At 37.6% G+C, this 26757-nt stretch overlaps 1 protein-coding gene across 1 annotated transcript in view; it reads right to left on the bottom strand.

Moving 5' to 3' along the window:
• CDH8 (cadherin 8) overlaps positions 1-26757 on the bottom strand; it is a gene marked incomplete at its 3' end in the record, with an annotated part of 135971 nt that overhangs the window by 15050 nt on the left and 94164 nt on the right. Inside the window, exons 8-9 of the mRNA XM_082489127.1 lie at positions 18628-18749; positions 11292-11409 (exon numbers count right to left, since the gene is read on the bottom strand). Of these exons, the coding sequence (XP_082345253.1) occupies positions 11292-11409; positions 18628-18749 (240 nt within the window). The remainder of the gene's footprint in view (positions 1-11291; positions 11410-18627; positions 18750-26757) is intronic.

Raw genomic sequence — 26757 nt, 5'->3', positions numbered from 1 at the left:
ATGAGATGTATGAAAAAAATTACTATAGTGTTACAGATACTGCTCAAAAATGTACATAGCTCTTAGCCTATAGCAAACGTTTACTTACTTGAGCCCACAATTAGTTCAGGGCAAGCTGGGGTCATCTGACTTTGCTATCTTAATACGGGCATACAGCTACCACTGCTTTCCTGGTTCCCTGCAGTCTGACTACACATCCATCCGTGTTATCTTCGAAGGACCCAATAGCTCTCCCTCTTCAACAGCATCAAGCAGACATCTGGTCCTTTTCTTGAAGTTCTTCTATTTATCTCTCCCTAACAAGCTGGCTTATTACCTCACTTCAAACAGGGGCCCATCTTCACTCCCTCCGTAATCAGCCCTGATTACCAAGTACGCACATCCTATCATTTGAGGATATGCAAACTCTCTCCCCAGACTAGACAGGTCAACTTATGCATTTCATTTATTTTATGCATTTGGCTCAGTATGTAAGATCTTTGCATTCAGTAAAATCATGTACTCTACCTCTTTTCTGCCCTCTGAATGGTTTGCCTTCTAGGCATATTTATTATATAAATATTAAATACTAATAATTACATAAATATATCACTAATTACTGGATGCTTTCCAAACATAATACTTCCTAATTAGATAGAATTAAATGAAGACCAACAAAGTGACTCATTTTACAAGGCCACCCATACAAATTACAAAATCAGAAGCTGATCAGAATAATACTGTAAGTAGTACACAAAAACTCCAACCAACAGAATAAAAGCTTTGTCTCCCTTATTCTTTAAAGCTTGACGTGAGAAGCTCTGGTCAAAATGATTAAAAATTCCAGATTTCCTTCAGTTTGACACTGCTATATTTGTTCTTGCCAGAGAAATACAGCCCATTCTTGAACAGTCATCTCCTTAAATGGAGTAAGGAGGAAATGAAATGGTATGGAACAAATGTGACCACACCAGGCTGGTTCGGGAGAACGTATGGACATAGAGTTCACATAATAATCAATGTAATGGTCACAGCGTAGCAAGAATGACTGTGATTCCAATAATAATTACTTCCTTCCTGTACACCACTTGTGTAATTGGTCCAAAACATGATGCAAATTGGAACATGGTATTTGTCTTTTTAATTCACATTGTAATGTTAGTTGTGCAGTAGTTTATCAGACAAGCCTTGAGGCTAAGTGTGAAAAATTAATACCTTCTCTTTTAATGGAGGAACCTTGTGCAAATAGTCTGTATACTTTATATCTGTTATAATGACAAAAGGAAATTTTTACGAATCAAACGAAAATTCAACAACGAATAAGTGAGGATTCCTGCTTATATGGTTTTTCATCTTTAGCCTGTTTAGATTCTTCCTCTAGTAGAAGAGTGTTGGGGTTCTTTTAATCTTTACAACTGAAACTTTAAAATGGGACTCCTATCTAGTCTCTTGTTAATTGACAAAAGTACAGTTAAAGCAACTAATAAATTAATTGTTATCCCCCCTCAACAGCCTGCATTTATAACATGATAAACCAAAGAAACATTCTGTAATGTCAGCAACGAATAAATTTACAAAAAAAAAGAAGAAAAACTGTCTTCTGCCATGATTACTGATCAGGTACATAGAGAAAATCCAAATATTTGAAACAAACCAAATGAAACCAAAACCTAACAGTGAGGTGAAAACAGAGGGGGACTTCTTAAGATGCAACATGTCTCTGTCAGGTAATATATTGAGGTGGTGAAGGCACAGAGGCCCTACTAGAACCTGCAGCTCTAGGACATCATTCCTCCTACTCAGTGAATTAAACCCATTTACAAGAACTCAAACGTAGTCTGTGCATTGGCTGTGAATACTTCCACTACAGGAACTGTTTCCTGCAGAAAACCTGGAGGAATTAGATACACCCATGAAACCAGAAGTGGTACTTCGGCAGAAATCTCTTAACATATTTTCAGAAGATAGTTGCTTAAAAATCTGGCAACTTGTCTCCAAATATTCTATATTCATTTAGTTATAAATACTACTATGAAATACATTTAAGGTCCTAGAATATAATTATCATGGGTGCTGTTAGCTTTCAAGGAGATATGTTTTCAAAGCACTTGGGGAATCTTTGAAAATTAAAGGGTTATTGGAGCAATGTTTAATTGGAAGACAAATTCCAGAGAGACGGTACGGTTGTCCTGATAGCACTTAGTTGAGAAGTTTTGTACTCATTAAGAACAATGCCTTTCTGTCTGCTAAGCAGGTCAGTTTTGAGACCCTGATTTAATGTTTATTTTTCCCATTATGTGTCTGCAATTAAGTCACACTGAAGATTCAATTTGTTCTTATCTCTGGTGTTTCTTTCACCCATGTTCCATATTATTACTAAAATAGATTTATTTTCATGCTAATTTACTGACCAAATTCTCTTCCTCTTCTGTTTTGTTTTCACAACCTTTTATCCCTTACTTAGGCTTTAAAAGTCATGGCAGCGTTGCTCACTTTTTCTTTAGTTTTATTATGAAATTAAAGAAAAAAACTGGATAAAGAGAGATTAAGTATGTTACACTATTTGAGCATGATGAAACTCCTACAGCACGAAAATTCACAGCTGTCCAATCCATCTCCTCATCATGAGTAAGCACTGTCGTACATATGGTGCACAACACTGACCTCAGATCTTTTTCACTCAGATTGCATCTGGTTCTTAATTAGTTTGATTTATAAAATGAAACATAATTGACGCCTTGGCAACATTATGTTGCTAGCAGCACAAATAATAAATTAAGAAGGAGTGAAGTAAAAGGCTCTTTGGTCATGTATGCATAATGGAAGGCTGCATATAGGCAGTATTATCCTGTATTTCATCATTCAAATTTAATGTTGTTTTGAGCTGGGTCATGTTTATATAAATATCTTGAAATAGCTATGTAATTGTGATTGATTCATATGATTAAAAAAAAAAGGCTCTCTCTGCAAGGATGTGATGCTGCGGAAATGAGTCTCATTTTCCAGTGTGCGTATATAGCTCTTCTGTAGTTGTCTGAAAGTTTGTATTTGTGAGGCTTGAAAAGAAGTTGTCATCACAGAGCTAAACTGAAACAGGACTGAAAGGTTAAATAGCATTTGGAACAGAAGTGCTCCCAGAGAAACACTTTGCCAGCTACAAAACTATAAAAAGTACAGACGGCTGGGAAACACAGCGGAGCTGAAGAAGAGCCTAAAGATGCCTAGAAGAGGACAATCGGCTTACCAGATGGCCCCCTCCTTTGCTGGTTCATTCATCAGGTTGGCCTGTCCAGTCGAATGAAGACTTGATGGATCACATCTGGCTTAGGGCGGAGGAGAGAGGGAATCTGTCTGGAGCCCTGCATCCTGAATACAGGAGAGGAGTGAATAAGGTTTCAGATGGACAGAACAGACAGAATGGTCAAAGTGTGGAGGAGCTTGGTAGCTGAGTTAGCCTTTGAAGAGCTGATTCTATTTTCCTGACATTCAGTTTCAGCTAGAGCGGCTATGTGCACCAAGAAGGATGCATCTCTTTAGCCTATCGAAGTGGTGAAAAGCACATAACCATGGTAAGAAGGTGTAAATCATCCAGATGGGGTTAAAAAGTATGTTTGCAGAGGAACTGCACTTAGTCTTCACCTGTTCTATGGTTCTAATTAGAAGGCAGTCCAGAAAGAGCAGTGATCCGCATGCAAGAAGAAAGATGGGAAAGACAGCAGAAGCAGGTGTCAGTGAAGGAAGCGGCACACAAAGGATTGGAGTGGAAAAATTCCCATCTACATTCATGTAATCTTCACTTCAGAAAATAACATCACATCCTTGTAAGCCAGGGAAATTGTTTTAAATCGCACTCAATTGATATCAATTGATATTCAACATCACGGAAAAACAGAACATCAGGGAGTAACAGAACATAGTCAATAGTGATGACAGTAAAGAAAGAAGGGGGAAAGGAAGCAGAGGTATCAGGCATGAAAGATATATACTGAGAATATTCCACTGACATTCTCAGACTAGATTGGACTAACACTACGGTATCATGGAAAAGTGTAACTTTGCTAGGACCACAAAATGGTATAGCAGAAAGGAATTGAATATATTACTTCAACTGCAATGTGAAATCACACAATGGAAATGGAAATGCATTCAGTGCCTGGCAAGACAGAACTTCTGAGCATTACCGAAACGTATTGGGGTCCCTTGGTAGTATTATCATTAACTCGAAATTCTAGCAGACTTCTAGAATTTGAGAATAAAGATCTATAGTACCAATTTCCACCTCACGCTGCTTATCACTTTGTCACTAGCAGAAAAGGGTTCATCTTTTTGAGTCTTGAGACACAGTCTATTACTTCACAGGATGACATTATATCTTAGAATTCTGTCAGATATGTAAATAAGAAAATTGATTACTTTTCCCACAAAGAATGATCTAACATAGTTTCTGATCCAAAGCAGTTTCAATCAGGTCAATTGTCTAAGGACTAAGGATGAAGAAACCCAAGTATAGTAAGTAAGGAACTGCATTTCCTCTGTTACAAAACCAAATTATTTCATGGACTCGACACTTACCACCTAGTGCATAACCGCTCACTCCAGGACAAGTATTTGTAGTGGCTGAATACTACTTTTCGCATATTATTTGAGTAGAAGCTAGACTCTACCCTTTCCTTTTTCAGGCCCTGATATCCCTACCTGCCTGCTCCAGTGGTCCACTGTTCTCTTATCACCACACAGCCAGATCATAATTCTTACGTGCTTCCCAGCACACGGACCAAGACACACCTGAGACGTCGTTCTTAGAAAGGCGCTCGGATCCAGCAGTGTATTATAACTTGTAGATCATTAAGTAGAATGTGGTAGTTCAGGCCTGTAAATCACATTGTGTTTTTAACCGAGAAAGGTAAGAACGCATCCAGAACATAAAGAGTTTTCTGAAATATGATTTCATGTCAGAATAGTCTAAATCCACAGAACTAAAATGTTTCATGGAGCTTAGCTATCTTAACTATCACATGATTTGTTTTGATAAAACTTCGACCTTTCTGCTCAGCAAAATATCAACAGCTTCTTTATGCTTTCTTGTTTTAACTTCTGTAACTTACAATTTATAACATTAGCAAAAAAGAACTTATTGAACAAAATCTTTCAACCACACTTAAGAGGAAATGTTTCAATAATTTTATATTAACAATTTCATTATTAACTACATCATTCATAAAAAAATCAATAATCTGAAGTTGTTCTGGTATCCTCAGTTTATAAAAATGTCGAACTTTGCTATTTAAACAGCTCCAGTTTTAATGCCGTGTCGAGAAAAAGATTAATAGTATGATATTTATAATAGGTTTTTTCACACTATGCACACTCCTGGAGAAACATGACGTGCCTGTGGATGGCAGATTCTGGCACCTAAGTGCCAGATTATAAGTTAGTTTGTGTTTGTTGGGGTTTTTTTAATACATTGGAATGATTTATTTTTAACTCTATTACTTTCACAGTGAACACACCTTGCTACGCAAGAATTCCCAGTGATTTCTGGTGACAAAACTATGCCTATTAAGAGAGATGCTAATCAATGCCATTTTCTAGATTATGCAGCATATTCTTTTACAATTTCAGATGCAGTCTTCTAGATGTTATTCCATACCACTAGTATTGACAGACAGGGTAGAAAAATACTTACAGGATGCAAGACACGTCCCTGATCACATCACTAAATTTTACTTTTCAAGAAAACCACTTAACAAGGATGTGATTTGGTATGTTTTAGAATTGTACTTTGAAAGTCTAATTATTGATATATAAAAGGAACGAGGATGGTAATTAAACACATTAGAAGTATATAAGCATGTGCTTTCCCTCAAGAATTGCCATTGTGAAACACCCTCTGGCGTAGATGGCAGCTGGGCCACAACAGTTCCCAAGGCTCTTGAAAAATTGCATGAAACTGCAAAAATGAATGAGGATTTACTGCTCATATCCAAGGGACCATATGGGTACTGTTATTCTAGATGTTCGTTGTACATCCATCAAGGAATGATGGGTTTAATGATGTCCTTGCTAAGGCAATTTGTACCTGAGGTCAGTGGGTTAACTTTGAAATTGGGCAAACTGGAAGGAGGGCAATGAAATAGCAGTGCCACCTCTTAGCTCTCGGAGGTATATATTTGGAAAGAAAAGTCAATCAAAACCACAGAAGGAGCTTTAGCTGGCAGCTGAGACAATGGCAGAGAGACTTATCGGGAAATGCCAAAAGAAACTGATTCAGGGAAAGAAACACATTTTAACACATGAGAGTTACTCTTGTGGGAACAAAAGACTCACCCTCTAGGTATGCATTTGACAGATGCTGCTAAAAATATTTTCAGGAAAAAGACGTAGAAAAAAAATCTACGTTAAAAACAGTGTCACAGAAGTACTTCCAAAAGTGAATTAGTACTGATCATTTATTTTTATTATTTGGGATATCTAAAAGAGAGGTTGTAATTGTCTTCTCTGGCTATTTCTAAATAGTTGAGAAATATTTGTTTATTAGAGGTAAAGAGGTGATGAGAAAAAGCAAATATTTAAAAATAAGATGTGCAGTATACGCAAAGGCATGCAAGCCAGTTTGTGATTAAAGTGATTATACCCAGCTATTTCCTTTTGAATACACGACACTTTCAAGGCAGCACAATGAGGACATAAGTGACAGATTAAACTTGCTAGATGGAAGTAACAAAAGAAATGGACATTTAAACATGAGCATTTTTGGAGCTATTATAGGTATCATAGGTATAATAGACTAAGCATGGCTGAGAATAAATATGAAGTTCATTATAGAGAACCAACAGAACAGTTCATCACTGAAGTACATATAATACTTCGATTTAAAAAGAAAAAAAACCTCTTTACTATGCACTCACTGAAATCAGTGTGGCCCAAATGCAGAGCTGAAATCACCAGACAGACACTGAATACTTTGGGGAGAGAGGGCGCTGATTACTTGGAGGACTATTGGACTTCTGCAGGAATAGGAACGCATGCCATTAAGATGGTTCTCTTAGCCCAAAGATAAGGCTTGCCCATGCTCCAGGCAGCCCTGTCACTGCTTCTACCCCCTAATGCCTAGTAAGAGGTATGTGACATCGCATTTATACACTACAGATGCACCATTTCCTCTCTCAGAAGAGTTACCGCATCCAAAGGCACTGTAGAACATTTGATTTGGGGTTTATTCCATTAGGAAACAGAATTTGGCATAAGAAAAATGGAATAGCAATGGAAAAATCTTTTGGGAAAAACTTTAAGTCTCTTTACTTTATGGCAAAGATGTATTTGCTATTTTTTGAAAGTAAAAATTGCATTGGCAGCATATCAAAAGGTTTACATCTGTGAAAACGCTTTTATCGCAAAATACTGTTCTCACTTGAACAACCTAAGGAAACCATAAGAACATTAGGCATTCAACGCTGAAAGCAGGTATTGCTGCAAGCGCGTTGTTCGGCATGCAGGAGACGCTCCAGGTACTGGCATTAGATTTTAGGTAATGCTTTGTGAAGACCACTCACCTGAAAAAAGACTGTCAACAAATGCTAATTCCATTTCCAGAGGTCTCATTTCAATTTACTGATGCCGTGACAGTACAAAATCCTTATCAGTTGTCTAAATTCCTGTCAGTTTTTTGCCATTTCTTGTGATCCTACAGCTTTTTGGAAGGGTTAATTCCATTCAGCCAAAGAATCTGCAACACATTGCCAGAGCGTATCCACACCTGCCTAAACATCCGATATTTTCATCTGAAGTTTCAGGGTTTTTTTCTGGTTTGAAGTGTCAGAAACATTACCCCAAACACGTACTTTCATTTTTTGCATTTCTGCTCCTCTGCAGCCAGCCAGCACAAAGACACGTGACAGGTCAGTCTGCAGGAGTTTATGCAGTCAAGAATTTGTTACGTCATGGAGTCACAGGTTCAGCCACCAGGACTAACACAGAAAACATTACATGATTTTCATATGCATTGACTTCTTATATTTTCGTTACATAAATTTATTATTTCTCTTGTGAAGGGATAAATGTTTATGCATCTGGCAATCTAACTGACCGGGGTTCCTTGCATTAGAGTTTGTGAGAGTAGGACTGCTTTACTGGTCAGTATCCATAGCTGCCCATTTAGCCAAAGCACGAAGCCGCGGAAAACTATTCAGTAACAGACATTTGAGATCGGAAAAGAACAGAAAGAACAGACCAGGAGATATGAAAAATGAAGATTTCTAAGAGGTGCTCCAAAGGCATTCATTTAGATGTAGGATGACATTTAAATTTACATTTTTACATTACTTACATCAGGAAGGCACTACAGCCTCTACAATTTTAGGCATCTTTTGGGGAATCAGAAGGGATTGTAAACATGCAAATTTAACAAACCAAACAAATAAAGGATACCGGGCTATCATTTCAAGGAACAGATTCTGCTATGATCACAGGATAATTTCTACAATACATAACGCAATCTTAGCAGAAGTGGGGTTTTTTTGTGGTTTCTGATGAAGATATACTGTTGTGTCACTCAGCTAAACATATTTGAAAATAACAACGTAGCCGATCATAATATTTGTAGGATATTTGGGCAGCACAGTTAATTACTGAAGTATCATGTCAACTTCCTGTAGGGCAATCTGGAAAGTTCAAACAATAGAATTAGCCTACAGGCAACAAACGAAATTAATTAATGGTTATGCTTATGTTCCATATAGCAAGAGAAAATTCCAAAATACATGCATCTTATATATTCTTTAGCATGAGGGACAGAAACAGAACATCACAGCTTTCTCCCATGGCAGATGCCAAACTGCGTTGTTTGCATACTAGTGCCACCAGCTCAGATAATGTCATTACTTCATGAAGGAGAGAAGCAAATGCCAAATACCACAATGTTACCTAAAGCGCAAAAGAAGAATCCCAAAGGGTCATATAATTCCACAAGCCCTCTTGAGGAGGGGTACTTCTGTTTATCTCTGCACTTCAGAGTTTTGGAGAAAGGTAAGAAATGAAAAATCATTTAAATAAAGAAAAAAAATACTAAATCTAGCAAATAAAAGATTGGGTTTCTATATTAGGTTTACTGAGAAACTGCAGTCCATTTATAATATCCATAAAAGGATCACATTTCTTCAGCAGCCATCAAGGCAGTCTCTGCTGCCTCGAGGAATTCGGCAGGGCCAGCAATATGGGAGGAAGTTGGGTCATGGTCAGGAAGGCGTCAAGGATTCTGCCCACCAATATGAGGAAATGGTTTTCCATTCCAAACCTGAGCGGGCTGTGCACTGGTCTGAAACACAATTCCTCAGAAATGAGAGTAGGGTTTATTATAGTCCTTTTCTTAAATTGCTTCTAATAAACTGCACCAAACTGGCTCTTGGACAGCCCGGACACTCATTAGTATGAGTAAGGAGAAATTCGACTTGTGAGTTCAGGTTTTTAGGAATACTGGAGTTTTTCCAACAAGAGCAATCACTCATGCTTATCTAGCAGATATATGCAAGACAAAGTCATGGTCAAGTTCATTGTTTAAGTGGCATAACTAAATAAAGCCTCACTAAAGATTTATGATGTTTAAATGACACGAAACCTCACCTCAACCAAATTATACCCCGATTTTGGCTTTGACAGGAATATTTGCTTCCTGTGGGAGATCGTGTTCTAGCAACAGCCATGGACTGCATCCCTGGCTGGGCAATCTTGATAGAAAAGGATGGTACGCAGAGTGGAATTTTATTCTTGGATACCGGAAGATTAAACCAGAAAAGTCTCTTCAAGTGGATTTTTAATTTCAAGATATAAAATTGGACTTGTTTTTCTAAATCATGTTATATAGAAAGGTTCCTCACTCCCATTTAGATCAGGAGTCATTTTGCCATTGGCTGTGACTGGGAGTAAGAGTAGGTCTTAAATGGGTAACAGATTGGAAGGACAAGGCTAATTAGTGATGTGAGCTAAGTATTTAAACATGAAGAGAAACGCTAAGACCTTTTTTACATTGTCATGCTGTGAAAAGCAAACCACCTCACGTTTAGGATGCTTAATTCAATCTGTGTTACACTACTGATGATTATGAAATGCATTTTGAAGAGGTTTGTTTTATCTTCTCCTGTGAGTGCAGAAAACATACAGAGACTTATTTTCTACATGAAAGTACAAATATAAGTAGAGACACGCTTTGTGAGTGCTGAAAGAGAAAAACATCTGTAATGAAAAGTAAAATTCAGGATATATTTAAGCAGATTTAAGAATTTAGGTTTTTATAGTATAATTTAACAAAATGGTGCCAACATTCTTCTTGGTTGAACCGCTACAATAAAAAAATGAAAACAGCATTTTCTCTTCATTTGACATTTTCGTGTATTACTTTTACACTCACACACATACGCCTCACACATACGTCTTCCTATTAGGAATGGACTAAAGAGGGTTTTCCTTCATTATCTTTTCAAATAAGAGAAATAAGAAACTGAATTTGACTAAAATTCCTGACAGAGTAGTGTTTCATTAAAAAAAAAGCCAAGATGGAAAAACTTTGCTGAATATTCAAGTAAGTGCAGATACATAAAGCACTACGTATAGCATTCTTGTGATCATTCCTAGCTCTTCCCCACATGACCTTCAAATATATCTGTGTGCCAAAGAAAAGGATCAGTGTAAATTTATTGCTCAACAATATTTAATGGGTCTTTTTTTCCAATCACGCATGAAATTCCATTTCTATAGTACTACAAAATGACACTATGCCCTTCCAGAAGTGCTCTAAAGCTGAGTGATACAAAGTGCCCTTCTGGGCTTTGCTGACCCTGCAGATTTTGCTTTCTAGCAAAAGTGCCTAACTGGAATACTTTGGAACCTTTATACACACAGCAAGCAGACTTAAAAGGTGTTTCCTTTGGGGGATTTAGCAGATACTTAATTTTATGCTCCCATCTATATCCAGTCAATGTAGAATCAACATTAATTTATCGACATAGTTTCAGATTTTCATCTTACAGCATATCTCTGAAATTTCAAGTTAATAGAAATAAAACAGGCAGTAAATCCATCCTTTCATTTTATTTAAGCCAGTGAGCTGGCTTCCAGATCTATACTCAGTATTCATTTTACTTTCTTCTTATCTACTGTAAAGATATTGGAAATAGCTTAAGAGAAATAATGAAAGTACCATTAAACATATTATCTACATTGTAATTGCCCGAGGGACAAACTGGTAAAGTAACTGGAAGTCAACAAAGCAGTACAAAACGAAGTTGTTCAGATACACATTATACATGTTTTATATTTACCTTCATTTTTCTTGATGGTGAAATTTGGATTGTTGACCATTTCAGGAAGAAGACTGTACAGGAAATAATGCCCATTTTTAGGATCATCTTTGTCAATGGCACTAACAATCTGAATTACCTACAACAGAAAACGCTCTCATTAAGTATTCACACTCCTGATAAACATACGGTATTGAAAAACCCATTCCATTCTATCGGGCACGTTCTCATTTGTCTACATGCCAGATTAAAAATGCTAATTTGTAAGCCTGCAAGGCTTCTAGAGACCTTGGACTGAAAGCCTGGAGAGCAGGGACCGTATCAGGCCCACTTAACCTGTTTCCAGAACAAGGAGGCAGAGACAGGTACATGAGAGAGGCCAGTAACAACTGCTGCTGATTTAGGCGTGTAATAAATTATTATTCAGCAGTAAGGAAAAAACTAAAATGTGTTTCAGAAACACTCACGATGCCTATGGTTGCCGCGATTTGAGAGACAGGACGCAGCTTGATGCAAGCAGAAAGTCCTTTATTCTACAACTTTCAGGGGTTCTATAGAGCTTGTGTTACAATCTGGTTGGTTCTTTCAAACATGTACAGCTAACCCTACTACTTCTAATTGGCTAAAGATAACATCAGAAGGCCGCCGCTAGGGGCTTTCCTGGCACGTCTCACAGCCCATTGTTATCACCCCCGTAGGTGCGTGTCCCAATTAAGACCTATTCATCAGGTGGCGCCTTCCTGCAACCCCTTAACCTCTTAGCAAGATCTTTGGCCCACAAGCTCCAGCTGGTCTCTGCTTATCAGATGTGTAGAGCTTTGGGGTGGGGTGGGGTGGGGTGGGGTGGGGTGGGGTGGGGGGGTGGGTGGGTTCGTTCTTTAACCCTTCTCTTGCCGAATCACCTCGCAATCCTTGTGCCACATACGGTAGTCTTTCATTCATATAGCCATGCTTCTCACTGGACCAAAATGCATAATCTTTCTTTTCTCCTTTCCCTCACCACTGTTTTTTACTTCATTGAATAAAGACTATTTTTAAAATTAACTCTTGGTGTGAAGTTTTATATGATAAATAATCTAATCTAAAACCCAATAAAATATCTAAGTCTATATTTGGATATTTTCCTTAATTTTAATAAAACTTCGGTTATTCCTGTACTAGGAACATTGCTTTGTTTTAAAATAGCATTATTAACAAATGATTCCCAGAATAATGCAGGATACTAAGGTTAGAAAAGAAGAGAGCGTTTGGATAGTCTGTATAACTTTGAATAACCAAATAACTTTGTATGAAGCACCTCATATGATTCCTATGACCAACTGCAGTATCTGCAGTGTATCTACCTCCGTTTACCTCTTTTACCTTCAACATTACTCGGAAAGATACTGCAGTTGATCATCTTCAAATCATGCAGAACTTCACAGAAATATGAAAGGAGGAAACATTATTTTAAAAAATACCAGGTTTGATTTTTTTTTTTTAAATATTTGGTGCTCAAAATACTTTAGATTCCAAGTATTTTCCAGAGAAGTAGAAACAAAGACAACTATGGATCCAGATCCTGCACTCCGAGTTGAATTTCAGTGGTAGTTAGCTCATGCTAGATGAGGTTTGTGAGAAATTTAATGAGAATTATTGACCTTTCCCATGCCCATTGAATTCAATAACATTTTTGTCTTATGCAGTTATTTTTGTAATGCCTAAAGCAACTGACCAATAATTTCTTGGACAATTACATTCAAATCAGGAATCACTACAAATTTCATTTTTAAAGAGTAGAGTAAAAAATGAAAACATGGTCTGATGCTGTCCGACTTCATAGACTTATACTTTAAATTTTCAAAGCTTCTCTAACAAAATGCTAATAACTAATATTTTATACTGTTTTTTCCACAAGAGAAATAACTACCAATCTCTATATGTTACATATACGATAACAGTCAAGATCCCATTCTTTCTTCTATGTTCTTCTAGAGCCAAAGAAAGAATAAAATCTTACTAGATAAGCACAAGGAGCAGCATCAAAACATAAATATTTGAAATTATGTTTGAGCAGGTGTTGATATAGTCATACAGAATTTGTAAGACAACCTAGGAAGGAATTTGAGACAATTAATTCCTTGCCTAATCATATTCTGGATAGGTCAGATTTATAATCAAAAATTTACCGGCAAAAGTTTTAGATTGTTTAAATACCACATAAATAGTTTGTTGTTTTTTTTTTTTTTGATAACTGCATCTGCCAAGGTGGACACCTTGATTGATAGGATTTCAAACACATGTATTAGATGGACAAAAAAAGGCCTAACATAGCTTTTGCTTAAAGCAGTAGGTCTCCAATTTAAGAGCTGCAGAATGGATCCTAGAGAGCTACGCAGTGTGAAAAAATATGAACAGCTGAAAAATATATAAGCAGATGTTGTCTGTCCTGCTGCAGAGACACACCCATTTACAGATGTGTATTGTTTTCCGCTTTCTCTTTGCAGAGGGGTAAGGTACTGAACTATCCACGGGCGTCGGGCACAGGGCTGGAGCAGGTACTAGTAATTCTGCATCACAGGTAAGTGCGATTTAGAACAGAATCCCGAACAAGTACCTTTAGACAGATATATTTTATGATTGTTCCATTTTTCAAACACTGCTAGAATGGGAAAGCAATAGGGAAAAAGGATAATGGCACAGTGAAGTCTGGAAGGTCAACTGCACATAATAGGTGCCGTTTATCAGATGGTCATGCAATTTTATCTCTACTGGCTACAGAACTGTTCATTCTTTCCAGCATTATGTAAGAGACTTGAATGTAAAAATTCAGTCCACAGTCTCCAGGTTTTCAATTAATATACCTGAAAGCCAATAGCCAAGAGCATTAGTAATGTGGGTTTTCGGCTCGCAGAAATTTTATGAAATAAGCTTAAAATATCATTTAGATTGGAAATTTTCAAGAAATAGAAACTGGGCATATTCTTTGTCCTACCCCTCCCTCAGAACCATAGATACCTCTTACTGTCCTACAGAATTATATGTAAAAAAATTCTATTTCGGTTCTTTCCATACATTCCTTCCATTGTTTACCAAATCATTCTTTCTCTGAAAATGCACCGAAAATTATATGCAAAAGACAGGCTTAGTGGAATACCACATTTGTTGTGTTACATGCACACATCAAGGAATTAAGAGTTAGTGTTCCCATAGCAACCTTATTTCTTTGTGCATTTGCATTAAAATAAGCTCTTTAAAAGAAAGAAAAAAAGCCTAACATATATACAGTGATACAAAGCTGCTGTATCTTTTACTCCATAGGGGTGAAAAAAGTCCAGTAACTCTCATTGCCACATTTTTTATTAGTATGCTGATGAACATACTTTATTGCTCAGGGTTGCGCGGTCATGTAACGGAACACTAGTGAAGTCATTCTCCAACTCTTAATTTGTGGCCCATACCATGGTAGAGACTTTTCCAGGGCTGACCAGCCTTACCTATCACTAGAAATGTTTTTTCTTTCCTAGTAATAACATGCATAACAAAGGTGTTCCATATAACAAAATCGGTCAATACTAATAATAACAGAAACGAGAACTGATCTTTTCACTGTGTATCCATAAGCACTACAGTGAAAGCTAATAACCCTTTGGGTGTTGGGTCTTGAAAATTCTGAAATTCCTCCATGTAAAATTGCAACTTTGATGTTGTATTAAAAATTCATGCATATATTTGATTCTGTACATACATTTAGTAGAAACATAGTAAATCGGCATATTTTGCTTAACAGGCAGCTCTGGATTGAAATTAATAGTTAAACGATCCCCTAGGACAACTCGGCTTTACAGTCTGCAGGTTTGTATTGCATTGCTACAAAGCCACATACGCCTGAAATAGTATTTATAAAAGATTACCAGTATAATCATAATGAATGAAGTAGAGGCATAAAGAGCAAAACAGAGTTCTTATCAATGTATCGTAACTATCCATGTATGACTTTAATCTATGATACTGTTTAAAAGCCTTTCCCTGCAATGCAACTTAACCTAACTTAGAACGGTTCCTCAGCATTAGCAAACTGTTCCCTACTTTTATTAAAGCTGTTCTTCCGACTGGGAAAAAAATTTGGAGTTACATTGGTGCTCATGGTTATTTCTGGATTACTTTGCAGACTCGTAATACTATAAGCAGTAGACTTGTCGCAGCGCAATTTTAACTTTGCCTTTTCAGCTAGAGCCAGCCCTTTACTGCTGGAACCTGCACTTTGCCATTTGAATGAGCTTTGACTCTTCAGAGAGACAAAGATCTATCTTAAGATTCCTACCATTAGAAAAAGCCAATTCTATTAGGAGGACTGAATAAAATAGACACAAATTGCGAGAGACTGGAAGAACATTGTACTCAGTTTTCTATTGCTCTAGTTTGAACACTGGCTTGAGCGCTGACACATCGCTGTCTGCGCTACTTAACCGTTTGAAAATTTTGTAGCTGTGTTTTGAGGAAACAGCACTTCACTGGCAAAGTCTGGGTGTGGACTGGGGAACAGCAAGGGAGGCACTTTTCTTACTCAACAATACAGATGTTCTGCTTTAGGAGCGTAAACAAATAGTTCGGCTGGGCTGGAGAACAATCAACTGTACAGCTACAGCCAGCAAAACCCTGAATGTTCTAATGTAAGGGGAACTATGCAAAAAAAGAAATAATAGGGAAAGGCGTGAGCTGGTTTATGGTTTGAGGTACTATAACAGTACGTTCAAATCTTTTTTTTTTTTTTCTTCCTAAAACTGACAAAAAAACATTTCTGGCACCATTCTGTTGTTTGTAAAAATGTGCAAGGAGCACATAAATATGTGCGTGGACAAATACATTTCCTCCTCCTCTCCCTTTCCTCTCCTACTAGCTCTACCTCTACCGTTAGAGGTAGGTTAAAGCAAAGAAAATGCATCTGGCAATGTTATACATCAACAGTTTTTAATACATTCTGTCACATCACCAGCAGCTGCACTTGCCACTTGCAATTATATCAGAACCCAAAATAGAACACTTAGAAACCGAACTGGAATAGATGGTTCAATGTATTTAGGGGCTGCAAATAAGGTTTCATAAAAGGTTCAAATGTAATCTCCCTTATGGTAATTCAAATTTGATTTAAACTTAGATTTAAGTTGAACTGCAAAAGTAAATAGATTGGAATACCATAACACAATTGCGCCTTTCCTGCTCATGTAACATTGAAGTTTAAACTTTGGAGAACGATCCGAGTTAGGCTTGTGCTACCGAGTAAGTGAGTAATGTCTTTCTCATATTAGCTAATTCATATGCGAGACATATTTAATTTTTTGAATTCTACATGTTGACTGATTAATATGATTTCTTCCAAAAATTGAATATAGAATAATAAGCTAAAGAGAAACCAATCAGGTAGTGTAGATATTAAAATCTTTACAGGAGCAGACAGATAATTTTTGAATGACGACTTAAATTTAGAACCTAACCTTGGTGATTATTCTGGACTGGTTACTGTTCCAATAATGGTATTTGTTTAAAACACAGAATAAATTGCAGGATCAGTGCCACCTCATCCACACTGGCAGTCAAATATTTAATAACCATCTGTAAAGTTCACACAGGGATTCATGTTCAAGAGTGACATCTGCCATCAGATCAAGAGTGTAAAAGGTGATGGTAAGATGAAGAATATCATGGTTTAATGAAAGTTTTCTGTGAGTGCTTAAACAAAAGCCCCTTTTACCAGCTGACTCTTAATCTTATTGTTTTATTCCAAAACAAAATGTGAACATTTTTCACCATCTCTTAAACCACCTGAAATTTGATAGAAATATCTACATACATATATTCAGAAAACACCGTGCAACACCGCTTTCTGATTTCAGGGAAGTGCACTGAGCCCTGGATCAAGGTATACTCATTAGAATTTAATAAATCCCAGAAAATGTAACTACTCCGCATCTGAAATCCACCCTGAGCTAAACAGAAATCCACTCTGAGCTAGAACAACTTAAATACCAACAGTAACATAACTGTCTGCCCATAAGGGCACATTTCAATGATCTGCTCTTCAGCGGTTAGAGAGAATTCTCATTTCTTAAATGACACGTTTTTGACACCTTTTTAATAAACAAGAAGGGGTGCTAGAAATCAAATCATCTTCTGTAACAATCCAGCCATGGCAGAGGTAGGTTGTCATACACTACTACATAGGTTGTCATTTAAATGCTACTAAAAGAAAATAATTTCTAGTTCTGTTGTCAGGTAACCTTCTTTGGAGAATAGTGACTTTAATGCCTAACACCCACATGAGACACAGGCATAGTTGGATTAACGAGACTGGTGTCATGCTGTCAGCTGCTGTTTATTTAAATAAAATGTCACAATCTAGAAATAAATTAGAAAGTTTAAAAACAGTGAATTGTTGTAACATACAGTGTTTCTCAAGCTAGTTAAAAAGTTAAATCTCATTTACACTGCATTACTTTCTAAAAGTCTGTACATTTTCTTGAATCTTTATTTTGTCATTTATGTGGCATATGAGACACTCTTCCCTCTTTCTGCGCATTTGTGCTTCAAAATGGATGCCTTTTAACAAATCTGTTTCATTTTCTTTCAGAAAGGCTATATGGGTTATTTCAGCTTGCAGAGTGTTGTGTAAATTCCTTTGCCAACCCTTTTATTTCATTAAATCAAGAAGCAAATAACCTGTTAAGTCTCTTTCTTTTTTTTTTTTTTTGTGAGTATAACAAAAACTTGAACTCCCCTTCTCCAACACCCCATCCCTCTTCAGATATCTTACATACAGTTACGATTCACTTGACTTTCCATCAAGTTCTGCTTTGCTTTCTTGGGTTTTTTTGCAATTGTCATAGAGAAGTGAGTAAGAACTAAATAGATAGAGATTATAATTGACACATGGGTAAGGGGAAATAGTTTTATTGTTTTAAGTGTTTCTTCTAAGTTATACCTGGGAGCAGATGCAATATAGTTTGATAACTGAACTGGAATTCAAGTTGGATTATACGTTTACTTATTGGCACCCATGAACCTATGAAGTGATGCGCTCCATCAAACACAGTGCAAACAGCAGGAGCTTAAAGACACTCAGCATTTTTTCTGGATATTGTCCCAAGATACCTACCTTTAATTTAAAACCTATACTTTCAAAAAATATGCATGTCCATACATATAAACAGATGTACCACAGAATAGGATCATAGGTTTACCTTAAATGAATGTTCAGAGTCGTTAGCATGAACACACAGACACATATTTGGGGAATAAAGATAAGAGAAGACGACGGGGAGAAACTGCACCCCATTCTCACGCACCAAAGGACACAACATAAAACCACGGAGGTACTTACTTGTCCAGGCTTCCCATTCTCGCATAAAAAGGCTTCATGCTCTGATGCAAACTCAGGAGCGTTATCATTTACGTCAAGAACTTTGATGGCAACAGGCACCCGGGACACCTGACTGTGGTTCCCTAAGAAAAGAAATGAAAGCACAGAAGGTAACGTATCGAACGTGGGACGGGTACATAAACGCTTACAGAGGAACCACACCCTTCCTGTCTTCTGTCCTTGCTTAATTGCGTTGTCTTATCTGTAAGGGATCGTGGAGTTGAAGCATGAGATAAAGAAGGATGGCCAGTATTTTATGGTTGAGAAGAATAAATAGCTCCCTACTGCAGACAGCATTTGTTGGAGATTAGCTCAATGAAGACCTTTCTTGGAGTAAATTGGTAAGATTTTTCTTTGATGAAGTTTGTATTGTTTTATTGATAAAGTCCATTATACATGGAAAAGGGAAGGCTGTAAACAGCATAGATTTATTTCTTTGTTTATCTTTGGCAGAGCACAGAGCATTTTACTCTATTAGTTGTTCTGACTGCACATCTATTATTTCTTCATTACAAATACGATTAATGCGGAGACCCACACCGTGAGAAAGATAGATGGTAGATTGACATAGGGAAAACCAGATAGAACTTTGGACTATTAAAGCTCTTTGATTCATCTGCCACTGACCGAAAATATGACCTGTGAACTTATTTCTTCACCGAAATAAAGCCTCATTATTTATAATATATTTTGCATATTTTGCATAAAAGTGTTTATCACCGTACAGAGTAGAATAACCTTGTTAAGCTGTAAGGAAAGAAAAGCTAAGCCAACAGTTCGCATTCTCCTTTGAGTAGGTTTCACAGTCAATTTCTGGTGTCTTTCCTTCAATTCAGTGTAGCTAATTTATTTTAAGAGATTATTCATAAATATTTTGGATTATTTTTTCCCCAAGAGCAAAACCACAAATTCCGTTTAAACTGAGGTGGCAAGCTGATCTGATGAGTTTAAAACACTGCTCTACAGCACGTGCATACCTCTACAAGTAACTAAATACCAGTTTCAAAATCCATCTCCTAGTATTATTTTACAACCATAGTATTTTATCTTGTTTATATCCTCAACGATTTGAAGAACTGCGCACTGTGTGAATCGAACTCTGGGTCTGACTGAACCAGGCTATCACTAAACGTACTAGCGCTATACACAAAGCCTTTATGTTTGCTGGATAGCCTGAAAAATTAAAATCCCACCTGTATAGGACATGGAAGATTACAAGATATCAGACTTTAAATGCTCCCTATTTGAAGGAGCCAAAAGTCTTAGTTCAGAAGGAAACATGTTACAGAAGGAAAAGAAATCTCCACCAAAATATCATGAGTAATATTGATGTCCGTTTGGCATCATATGGTCTCCCTTATTAACAGGTGAGGCGAACACTTATGCCATGAAATAACAATGTATTTGAAATCAAGTAAAAGTTAATAGGCAAATCATGACTCCCAAACATTTTAAACCCTTTTTTTATTTTAACTTAATAAAAATACAGACAATGAATCTTGGGCTTATCAAAATTCTCAGTACTAGTGTCATATTTAAATGCTAAAGATTTACTTTTATCTAAATTAATGAAATGATGGCCGTTCAAATTTTAAAGACATTACAGAGAAATGTAATTAATTAGATAAGCTTCTAAAGAAATTATTCATGTCCCTTGTGACTGTCCCCAAAATGTTTGTCTTTCATCAGAAATACAAACATTACATTTAAAGATATTATAATTAGAAACTTGATGAGAATTCATTTAAAAAATTAATTTACTAAACACAAGAGAGACCCAACTTGTTTGGAAACCTCCAAACAAGGGGATATCCGCCGCCTATTAGGGTTCTCGTGACTGCGATGAAATTTATTGTTGAGAAAGAGAGAGAGATGGAGAGGGAATTTTATCTACGGCTTGTACTGCCCACCACACTGAATACATTGCACTATGTTGTTAGTGCAAGCTTTTCAGTGAAGTTTCACTCTACGCTAAGTGTTTTCCCTGTAAATAAAACTCACCCTAAGCATACCTATTCAAACAAATTAAGGAATCCTCACTAAGCTGATCCAGATTTCACTCGTGGATGAAGACTCTGTCAAGATGAAATAGCTTCATCTGTCAATTTTCATACTTTTTACGTCTGCAAACTTCTCAGTGGCAAAACACGTACGCAGAGGATGTCCCTCTCGAGTTTAAAAGCATCCCCGTTAGCAATGCCCAAGATCCTTGAACTAAAAGTAGAAAGGGACGGAAGCGGGTCCACTCTGATCCACAGAGTGCACAAACCGTCACGTTTGCGTGGGCAACTGTCCTCCACCCAGCTGGCCTTCCTGCTGATTGCTGTTCAATGTTCAGAACTTTTCCTCGCTTGTATGAATGGAGAGCCAGTTCTTTCTAAAGTAGTGACAAAACCGAGGGCTTTTTGTTTGTTCGGGTGGGGTTTTTCCCCCAGTGAACCACCAGTCAATAGAATTAAGGGAGACGGGTTCTTCTTGCCTGTCCCACGTAGATAGTAAGACTGATTGCTTGGGGTCCAATCAATTATTCTAAGCAAAATCATACGAGTGTAAAGCTAGAGACTCTTTCTCTAAGGAACTAACCGAATTCGTAAAAGCTTCAGCACCTGTATTTATTGCGATGCACAGTTTAAAAGACCCACCTTGAATCCTGCAATACAAGTGTATCATTAGGACTGTCACTTGAGAAGCAATGGCTTGGTTTGAAAATGTAGCACCCTGAGGTGCAAGATCAAAAAATATTGAGAAAATTTCCACTAGTCTAGTTTACCAAAACTCTGTTCAGAGCAAGGCTGCACAGAAGCACTTAGCTTTGATTTTCAAATACGTTCAATTGGTCATCTGTGGTCACCGCTGCCACAGCACGGCATATAGCTATAAGAAACACATATGCAAATTGTGTACATAATTTCCTAGAAGTACAGCTCTTTTCTGTCTCTGCTGAAGTCTCAATTACTGCCCACAGTTCCAAGACGCAGTAGCCTGCTGTAAGCGAGCACAGCACACACACGCAGAAAGGAACAGCTAAGACAGATCTGAGGAAAGGATGACTCAAGGTAAAGATACATTTCCAAAAGAATGGAAAGTCCAGCTGAGTTTAGAAATGCATACTGAACCGTTTACAAGAATTATAAGGACCTAAAAAGCTCTTCTGCTTTTCTCCCCAGTCCTCAAGATTCTATTGCAACACGAAACACTTGAAACACGCGCCTTGCTGGTACTCATCTTTGCGCAACATACCCACCGAAAATTACTTGGGATTAAAAAAGGCTGCAGAGTTTGAAACAAAAATGAACAGATGGACGAGAGAATCAAAGTGAAACCCCATTACCAAGCCATTTCGTGTCTCCAGACTAGAACTTTTGGAGGCGACAGACCCCCGCTAGTTCTTATTGTGATCAACACGTTCCTTCCTTCCTGGAAAAACCCTACGGACCCGAGATAGGTGTGTATCTTTTGCAATTCGTAATGCAAAGCGCTAAGCATTGTTAACATTGCTACTGCATGCAACAAGTAATACTAGGAGTAACTAGAGCTTATAAATCAAATTTTTTGGTCTTGTGCCATAACTAACAGAACATAACGCAGCTATTCAGCTCCCATAAACACTTAAACCCTTCAGAAACATGCTTAGAACACTTCTCCACTCTCTCTCCTCGACAGATAGACATACAAGTGGTCTTAAAGAGCCGTGGCCTTTAAGAAAGAGAATCATCGGCTGCACAAAATTAAATTCACCGTTTAACCCAAAGAAATCCAGTTTAATCCAGTTTTCCTTTATTTAATTAAATCATCCAAAATCACTTCAAGGTTCTCTTTAAAGTCATAAGCTGTCTTGCATTTTAACTAAAATTAAGTACCTGAATAGAAAGTAGGCTCCTAGAAAATAACACATCTTTTATTATTATTATCATCACCACATGGCTTGGAAAGGGCTATTTCATGCTTCTCTGATTCAGTGAAATTTCTACTATAATAATATTTTAAATTAGCAGTAGAGGAAGTCTTAGTTCTAACAGAGAAATCAACCCAAAATCTGAATCACTGACTTAACAAAAACAACAGCACTTGGTTTACATCCCTTATATTTCAAACTTATTCAGTTCTATTTTAACAGAACCATTCCCCATGACTTTATCAAGGTTTTATCTGAGGACTTGACTAAGATAATCTACATGCGGGACAAATTTCTCCTGTTAGGGCTTATGTTGTTGTTTTCTTTGTGCAATCCTTTAGCTATATAATAACACAGCGTATAACAATTTTTTTTGCCATATAAAACTGACAAATCTAACTTCAAGAACCCTGAGAAAGAGAGATGCTCTTGTGAAACCGAAATTTTATTTATGTTGAAGTTTAACTATAGAAATCACACGTTGCAGCAAATACTGTGTTCATTCATCTGAAGTGTTATGTCACGATCTGATTCAAGAGAGACCGAGTGCCTGAAACTGACTCTGAAGTCGTCAGGAAAAAACATCAGTAAGTGGCAATATTTCTGTTAAATGGAACAGAACATGAGCTATTTCTGAATTAGGATAAAATTCAAGCAACCAAACGAAAAACCCAAACGGGATTGCTCATCGCGAAGATTTAGATCCCTCTTCAAATTCTTGCATTTTTAAAGGATGAGAAAATACTCAGGGTTGTAGAATATCTATGAAGCAAAATAAACATATCAGGGCATAGCAGAAAGGCTTCCGTACAAGTTGCTAAGACAAGAAAGAAGCACTGCTTCAAAATTAATGTCCCATTTATATTTATTTCAGCACGCTGGAACATATTAGAGGAGTACAGATTGTGGCGAGTCTCTGCGTGTACACGTGTGTGGGAGGGAGGCAGAAAGAAAAAGATGTGAAACATATTTCTCGGGTTTGTTCTTCAGTCATTTTTGGGGAGGCAAATAATAATGGAGTTGAAAAGTTTCGTCTCCTTTCAGTAGATCACTTGCTTTATTGCATTATGGTCTCCAGAAGAAAGATGAACAAGTCAAGAGCAAGGCTACATTACGTTCTGTTTTTACTTCCTCACTGATAGACTCTCACAGGTTTAACCAAGGACTTGCTCGATATCTTCCACCCCCTTCATTTTTGTCCACTTTTCCACCTCTCATCGCCATAAAAAAGATGTGAGAGTCTCACCAAAGGCACGCTTCCCCGGGCTGCCACTCGTGCAGAAGGACCATACGTAGCCGCTAACCAGGTGCAGTGCCAGCAGTGCATTTCGACTGCGCTTCCTGCACAGGAGGATGAGGAGGAGGGGAAACTGAGGTCACACTCCATTGCCAAGTCCTCGATTTCAAAGCTGAATTTGTAGTTACGAGGTTTCCAAAGTTCAGCAGCTCCATCTGTGAGGTGGTGACTCGGCTAGGCCACACGCACCTACCTATAATCGATATATAGCACGTACAGCTTGAGACTAAAGGGCAGATTATCTTCTCAGATTGCTGATAATACCAAAAGAAGAAAGAAAGAGTAAAATTTCCGTGACAGATGCACAAGCCGTGCCAGAAAATGAAAATTAAATAAAGCTATATTCTTCGGGCCCTTTTCAGACAGTTTTCACTCACTTTCATTTTCTGTGGGGTTTTCTTTTTTTTCGCAATAGTACATGTAAGACATAAACATGATTTGAGCCCAGAACCGCTAAGAATTTTGACTCAATTACCTAAAATTTGCAGGAAAATGAAACACACCTGCAAAAAGACCAAAGGGATATTTTTATTTTTTTTTTTTTTTAATCATTGGCATTCCACCGAGCCCTGCACTGAGTTCTTTGCTTGCCGTTGGAGTAGCCAAGTGATGTAAACAGACTATGTAGGTATGAACTTTCCCCTTTCACTTCAAGGCCTCATACAGCTTCTACTGAAGTCAGTCGGATCTATTCTGCTCTGGAAGTTTCATTTTGTTCTTGTCCTTAATATTACATCATCTATTTCCTACATTTAAAATAATTTAACACTTAAAACGTAAATATAAACATTAAAACAGGGGCTTCAACTGGGCACTTTGTTTACTTTACAGTATCAACACTGATTTATAAAACTTGATAATCAAATTCTATTTTAAAGACGTTGGTACCTTCCTTTCATACAGATACAATACGTATTGATGGAATCAGTTAGCCCTCATTTTCCTCGTCTGAGGGCAGGCTATAATTTGACATTGAAATGCAACCTCTTTGTTATTTTTCATTCCATTACGCCGTGCAGTTATTCAGCAGCCTAACAAATAGCTACTCTGTAATCACCTCTGATACTCCGTGAATTGAAAGATCCATTTGCAAAACTGGGAAACGTTTGTAATTTTTTGCGAAGTATCATATTTTGCTTGGTGTATAGGTATGATATTGCCTGGTCTGAACGCACAGACACATCAAGAGGGCCTGGAAAGGCAAAACTAGAGAGGAAAAGCAGAGCATCCCCGCAAATGTAGCTTTCAGCTGTGAAGAGGGTCTCTTCTACCATAACCCTGGTTGTAAGGGAAAATCAAAAGACACCGTTCTGTTTAAATTTAGCCATGCACGATAAGAGAGGAAAAGCCATCCGCTGCCGCAGTGTGATTGAGAACAGTAAGCGAGCTGTAATTTTGTCCTTGAGGGAGCAGAGGATGCTGAAACTTGTTCTTCTCCACCTTAGAGCTGGAGTGGCACGGGAAGCACAGGCAACCCCCACCCCTCGTGCCACCCTCCCAAAAACCCAACAACCCAGAAACTGAAGGGTTTCTCGTTATTAGAAATCACTCTGAATGGTGGTCTCCCTTTAATCACAATGTTTATGTTGTGAAAAATCCACCTTAGTGTCACAGATTCCTATTCATTTTCACGGACTCCAAAACGCTAGAAGGTACAGCAGGTATCTTCTACATCTATATCTTCTACACCTATACCAGAGGCAGTAGGTAACACGGGAGCGCTCACCCCATGGAGCCTACATATTGCACAAGGGGGTGATGAGCCTGCGTGGGATACACACCAGGAAACAGAAACGGGGATATTAAACCAGGGGGAACAAAGGGCCGGGGTGAGGCTCGAAAAGAGTTAAAAGGGGCATCCTAATCAGAAACCGTAGCACTTCTCAATATTTGAGTAGCGATTAGGGGTACTTGTCTCTTGTCAGAAGCTCTGGATGCAAACAGCATGTCCTTAGAGGCTGTTCTTCTGCATATCTAATTTGGACCACAGTGAGCTTTATATTCATAGTGACACACAATCAAGATATATGTGACACATCAATATGAGTAAACAAATCCATAATTCAAAATAAATTATTAGTATAGCTGCTTGAGCGGGTCGGATTGGAAGCAGCTGTAGTCATGTCAGGCTTATGACAATGAAAACAATTCTTTTATTCACAGATCCTCAGTAAATCCTTAAGGGGAAAAAAAAAAAAGACCCAAGTGCACTGCCAACATCTTTCCACCCACACATCTATCCAGACACCAAACCGAAACAAATGCTGGCAGAAAACAACCTGCATTTCTGATAGAGTACTGTGCTATTGAGCCGTATTTGTCCCTAACGAGGATGCAAGTCAGGCTGTAGTTTGCAGTTCTGTCACTTTCAGTAAATGAACTGTGTTACATATTTCAGGGGTGAATTGTTATGAGTGCAAAAAGTAAAAATACGGTTTAAGTTTTTAATAATAATTAATAAACTACAAAAAAAGGCAAGCTAGAAATGTTTGAAGTTATACAGTTCCATTTTTTTTTCAATAATCAATGTAAATTTAAAAAGAATAATTATACCTAACTTCAAGAATAAGCAAGAGCAAAACAGCATTTGTAACCTCTGGAAGCAGCTGCAACTAGGAAGCACTATTCTACAGACCCATCATTTTAGAAAAAGCCGATGTCTGCTAAAAGGTTTTGAAAAAAGTTTTTTCTGCATCCTCATGGCAGCTACCAATCAGAAGGAAAACAGAGTTAAGAAAACAGGGAACCACAGAAAACCATAGAGAACCTCATCTTTCTGTTACCTTTATTATATACACTAACAATAATAGCGGTGGGATGAAGTGCTACTAAATCTTTACTTCTTGCAGATCACAGCACCGCAAAACTTAATTAGGATTCCAGATTTTCTGAGGCAGTG

This window comes from Vanellus vanellus, assembly GCF_965231255.1.
Source record: "Vanellus vanellus genome assembly, chromosome: 12".
Taxonomy (NCBI): domain Eukaryota; kingdom Metazoa; phylum Chordata; class Aves; order Charadriiformes; family Charadriidae; genus Vanellus; species Vanellus vanellus.
The sequence above is the reverse complement of the archived record's forward strand: the minus strand, read 5'-3'. Positions and strand labels throughout refer to the sequence as shown.